Source organism: Myxocyprinus asiaticus, chromosome 39 (genome assembly GCF_019703515.2).
Source record: "Myxocyprinus asiaticus isolate MX2 ecotype Aquarium Trade chromosome 39, UBuf_Myxa_2, whole genome shotgun sequence".
In the NCBI taxonomy this organism is placed as follows: domain Eukaryota; kingdom Metazoa; phylum Chordata; class Actinopteri; order Cypriniformes; family Catostomidae; genus Myxocyprinus; species Myxocyprinus asiaticus.
In genome coordinates, this window is record NC_059382.1 from 14,661,094 (window position 1) to 14,667,093 (window position 6,000).

The 6,000-nt window shown below is 39.6% G+C and overlaps 1 protein-coding gene across 2 annotated transcripts in view; it reads right to left on the reverse strand.

The window, feature by feature from the left end:
- The window catches only part of LOC127429875 (unconventional myosin-Ic-like), a 68,638-nt gene extending 62,638 nt beyond the window's left edge, over positions 1-6,000 (reverse strand). The window contains exons 1-2 of one of the 2 annotated variants that reach the window (XM_051679189.1): positions 5,847-6,000; positions 5,583-5,774 (exon numbers count right to left, since the gene is read on the reverse strand). In XM_051679189.1, the coding sequence (XP_051535149.1) occupies positions 5,583-5,675 (93 nt within the window). In that variant the 5' untranslated portion in view covers positions 5,676-5,774; positions 5,847-6,000. Of the gene's footprint in view, positions 1-5,582; positions 5,780-5,846 lie in introns of both variants that reach the window. The other variant, XM_051679188.1, reaches the window with a different exon arrangement.

A 6,000-nucleotide genomic window follows, 5' to 3' on the forward strand; every position in this document is an offset into this window, starting at 1 on the left:
TTAAGTCTTTTTTTCATAGAGAGAGAGAGAGAGAGAGAGAGAGAGAGAGACAGAGAAATCTAACCAAATTTATTTAGGTTTATGCTAAAACAAGAAAAAACTGTTTTCCATTGGGTTTAGAAAATAAACTTAATTCGAAGGGAAAACAAGTTTATTTTTCTTACCCCATTGGCAAACAGATTTTTCTTGTTTTAAGCCTAAAGTTCACTCAGTTTTGTCAGATTTCTCAGAAATTAAAACTTAATATCTTATGCCATTTTGCTTGTCAAGTAAATACATCTTGTTTTAAGATATTTTTACTGGAAAACAAGACAAAATACAAATTAAGAAACTTATTTTATGCAGTGCAGTTATAGTTCTGAACATTATGAACCAACATGAACTAACAATTAACAATTGTAAATTTATAGATTAACATTAACTGGGGAATGCTGGGGAAAAAATATTTTCCTTTGCTATTTCATGATATGCAATGCATTAACTAATGTTAATGAACACAACCTTACTGTAAAGTGTATTACTTTTTTCCTTCTGTGCATGGAACACAAATCTGGCAGGCAAAATTGTATCCTCAGTCACCATTCACTTTCACTGTATGGAAAAAAAGGGAACAGTGGCTGTGGCTAACATTCAGCGTAATGCCTCCTCTTGTGTTCCACAGAAGAGAGAAAGTCATAGGCGTGTGGAACAACATGAGGATTAGTAGATGATGAAAGAATTTTCATTTTTAGATGAACTATACCTTTATGTAGACAGTTAAAATAGTTAGTTAAATGTGATTTTAATGGGCATTCACTTATTCTGAAAAGGTTTTCAGTCTGCACACTTTGAACTGCATGTCCTGTGAAAAGACAGCCATGCCTAAACATTCCATTGTATCAATAAATTGCTGAAACTAAATCCCCCATGTCAATTTGACCTCGGTGCTTGATAATCCATGTGAAGTGCAGTGTGGTACTGTAGCCAGAGGGTGGAGTGATCGATTCTGCTCTTGTGCTCTTGTATGCTTTGGACCAGCCAACCCCGGACTAACATTAAGCACATTAGTACCGACCAGCTGAACAGGGAGGAAAGGTTGTTTCCTGTTGACAAAGCAATGCTGGACAGACAGGCTGTACTAAAGGGTGTGTCTATGTCATCTGTTACCGGTTGGGTGGAAATGGGCATTACGGCTATTGTTATTGATTTTATCAGTGACTTAAGAATAGTACAGTGCTAACTACTTCTTATTAAAGGAATGGTTCACCCAAAAATGAAAATTCTCTTATCATTTACTCACCCTCATGTCATCGCAAATGTGTATGATTTTCTTTCTTCTGCAGAACACAAACCAAAACTTTGAAGCTCCACAAAAAAGCACATAAAGGCAGCATAAAAGTAATGTATAATAAACTAGTGGTTTAATTCATGTCTTCTGAATCGATCTAATCGATTTTGGGTGAGAACAGACCAAAACTAATTTTTCACTATAAATCTTGACATCAGCAGTCTTGCATGCATCAAGAACTAGGAAGTATGGGGCCTGGGTAGCTCAGCGTGTATTGACAATGACTACCACCCCTGGAATCACGGGTTTGAATCCAGGGTGTGCTGGGTGACTCCAGCCAGGTCTCCTAAGCAACCAAATTGGCCCGGTTGCTAGGGAGGGTAGAGTCACATGGGTAACCTCCTCGTGGTTGCAATTAGGGGTTCTCGCTCTCAATGGGGCGCGTAGTAAGTTGTGCATGGATCGCGGAGAGTAGCATGAGCCTCCACATGTAGAGTCTCCGCGGTGTCGTGCACAGCGAGCCACGTGATAAGATGCGCGGACTGACTGTCTCAGAAGCGGAGGCAACTGAGACTTGTCCTCCGCCACCCAGATTGAGGTGAGTAACCGCGCCACGATGAGGACCTACTAAGTAGTGGGAATTGGGCATTCCAAATTGGGAGAAAAGGGGGATAAAATTAAATAAAAAATAACTAGATAGTAATAGATAGTGCTTATGTTGGCTTGACAAAGCCTTGTCTGAAAGTTTCAAATAGTTTGAAGTTTGAAGGTCTTACAGTCAGACAGACAGAAGGAGCATCATACAGATAAACAGCCAGCTGCAAAAAGTCCTATGCAACCCTACCCCTTGCTTGTTTTTCTGAATGGCAAATTGGTTGCTAGGGTAACCCCATTTGGTTGCTAGGCAGTTACAAAAGTGACACTGAAAATGCTCAAATGAATGAAACCAGAAGTCTCTATGATGTTCTAGTGCAGAGATATGTGATTTGTTACATGGTTGCTTGGCTAACCCCATCTGGTTGCTAGGCAGTTACCAAGGTGATACTCAAAAGGCTCCTTGCTACCCTGAGTCAAATGAACAAAACCAGAAGTCTCTACAATGTTCTGGTGCAGAGATATGTGATTTTTTACTTGGTTTCTAGGGTAACCCCATCTGGTTGCTAGGCAGTTACCAAGGTGATACTCAAAAGTCTCCTTGCTACCCTGAGCCAAATGAAAGAAACCCAAAGTCTCTATGATGTTCGGGTTCAGAGATATGTCATTTGTTACTTGGTATCTAGGGTAACCTATCTGGTTGCTAGGCAGTTACCAAGATGATACTCAAAAGGCTCCTTGCTAGCCTGAGTCAAATGAACAAAACCAGAAGTTTCTACGATGTTCTGGTGCAGAGATATGTGACTTGTTACTTGGTTGCTAGGGTAACCCCATATGGTTGCTAGGCAGTTACCAAGGTGATACTCAAAAGGCTCCTTGCTACCCTGAGTCAAATGATAGAAACCCAAAGTCTCTATGATGTTCTGGTGCAGAGATATGTCATTTGTTACTTGGTTGCTAGGGTAACCCCATCTGGTTGCTAGGCAGTTACCAAGGTGATATTCAAAAGGCTCTTTGCTACCCTGAGTCCAATGAACGAAACTGGAAGTGTCTACAATGTTCTGGTGCAGGGATATATGTTTTGATACTTGGTTGCTAGGGTGAGCTCATTTGGTTGCTAGGCAGTTTCCAGGGTAATACCAATAAGGCTGCTTGCTGGCCTGAGTCATTTGAGCCAACAATGAAGTCTCAATGATATTCTGATCCGGAGATATCCATCTAAGCTCATTTTAATGGAAGTCAATGGGTTTTGGTTGCTAGGGTGCACTAAATGGTTGCTAGGGTGTGGCTAAGTATTGTCCAGCATGATATTTAAAGGCTCCTTGCTGGTCTGAATCAAATAAGCCAAAGTTGAAGTCTCTACGATGTTGTGGTGCAGAGATATCTGTTTTGCAATACGGTTGCTAGGGTAAGTCCATCTGGTTGATAGGGAGCTGTCAGGGTGATCCTAAAAAGGCTGCTTGCTGGACTGAGTGTATTGAGTCAAACCTGAAGACTCTATGACATTCTGATCAGGAGATATCCATCTAAGCCATTTTGAATGGCAGTCAATGGGTTTGGTTGCTAGGGTGCACTAAATGGTTGCTAGGTTGTATGCAGTTGCTAGGGTGTTAAAGTGATGGAGTGAAAGAAAGAATAAAAAGAGTGGAGTGATAGAAAGATAGAAAAGAGAGTGATGGAGTGATAGATAGAAAGTATCAGTGGTGGAGTGATAGGAAGTAGATTGAATCCTCTAAAAGAGTTATTACAGGGAAAAGTTTTCACACCTTGAATGGGAGTCAATTTAAAATCAGTCCTGTTCGGAAGTCCGATACGGGAATACCGGAAGTCCGATCAGTTAGAAAAGAGAGAGCAACCCAAGTCAGACCAGTCTGAAGGTCTGTGGTGAGTTTGGTGTTTGTAGCTTGAAAGCTCTAGGAGGAGATACTGTTTAAATTTTGGCTCAGAAGAAGAAGAAGCTTAAATAGTAGATCAGTATGTTGGCTTTGTCAAGTGTAATCCAGTTTGAAATCATGATCGTGGCTAGAGACTGCAATGGCAAGAAGTACAGTTATAAAGGAGATACATTTTGGTCTGTTCTCACTTAAAATCGATTAGATCCCTTCAGAAGACATGGATTAAATCACTGGAGTCTTATAGATTGCTTTTATGCTGCCTTTATGTGCTTTTTGGAGCTTCAAAGTTTTGTTCACAATTCACTTGCATTGTATGGACCTACAGAGCTGAGATATTCTTTTAAAAATCTTTGTTTTTGTTCTGTAGAAGAACGAATGTCATACATATCTGGGATGGCATGAGGGTGAGTAAATGAACTATTCCTTCAACGTAAGAGTAACATCCCTCTATATTTTCCTCTTACTCTCTCTCTCTCTCTCTCTCTCTCTCACACACACACACACACAGACTCACACACACACACACACACACACACACACAGTCGTCAAGGGTGAAATGACCTTGGCAGAAAGTCAGGAAGAGTGTGCTGTTCTGGAATTCTGTGTCATTTCCTTATCCAAGTAGCATTTCATTCCATCTGCTATTAGATGGATACTAAACTCTAACTCTAACTAGCATCCCAAATTAATGTGTGATGATACATGTGCTCTTTTTCAGCAACAGCAACCAGTCAAACTATTGATTGATTTACATGACCACATGATAGTTTGAAGTGATAGTTTACCCCAAAATTTACTGTGGTGCTTCAAATACTTATAACGTCCTTTCTCCTCTGATGAGATTTTAAAGAGAATGTTATAAGGACTAAAACCTCAGTTACCATTCATTTTCATTGCATTGGGTTTGGAATGACACGATGACATTATTTATTTATTTATTTATTTATTGTGAACTAACCCTTATATTGGGCATTAATAGAACTACTCCCTGTCTTTAAAAATATGATCTTTGGTTAACAACGTATTCGCAAAACAGATTCTTACCTTATCCAGCATTACACTTGTTAAGACTATGTGAACCATGAAGTGGCAGAGTTCTTCAAACAAAAAAACTAATCATGGACAACTGGTTTCAAACACGAAAATAAAGAAAGACAGCAGCACAGAGCATGGCTGAGTTATAGGGGTGTAACACTGATAGTCTGCCAACCAGACTAGAAACATTTATGTCATCCATAAGAAACATTCAAACTACTGTTAGAGTAAATGCGAAGTTTTAGTGAACACCCCACATTCCTTGGATTGTTTCACTGTTATTTCACAGAGTAATGCAGATCCATCCCTTAAAATCTGTTTGATCACAAGCCTTAACAATGAGATAGAAATTGTTTTTATATTTTATATTTTCTATTTATTACATCACAATAATTATGCATTATGACTTCTTTATCATTTCTGAGTTCTGATATTTATGTATTCATTCAACAGGCATAAGCTTATTGTCATTAAAGAATTTGCTCCTTTTGATGTAAATACCCTACATCCTCATTACACAATCAATTGCATTGGTTGCTTATTTTATTTTTATTACGAACAACCATGTGCAATCAAGATATTGCTTACAACATGGAAAATTCGAATGAGCCTTAGTAACAGGGCATGCAAAACAGCGGCATGCTTGGTTAAGCACCACATATCGTGACAGCTGTCACAATACGAAATCTGTTAAGACAAGACCTATTGGTTCATTTGATTGCTAGTTTGTTGTTCTACTCTACTGATACTCTGAAAAAGTAGCAGAGATTCAAAACATGGTCTGTTCTTACCTTGTTGCAACTTTGGCAGTGAAACTCTCCATTTTTCCCCGGAGGCAGTATGATTTCTCCTGTAGGTACCAGCTGGATCTTCAGCTCCATCATGTTGCCTGTGTGTCCCAATGTCTCTTTGACTGTGTATGAGTGACCCTCCTCACAAGCAGCCACTATGCATGAAGCGTGCTTCAGCCCTCACCAGTGCTTCTGCTCTTTTAGATACACAGAGATGTAAATAGAGAAAGCTAAAACAAGACAGGCAGAGTGTTGTAGAATTACCTGTTGTGGGACAGAGAGTCAATGCAATTTGTTAAAAATATGTAAGATGTGTCCAGGAATCTTCCAACAGCCAGACATGCACTATAATTGATGTTTTTTGTTGCTGTGCTGCTTCCTCCAGGCTTCTAGCATCCTGTCCTTGACATTCCCGTGG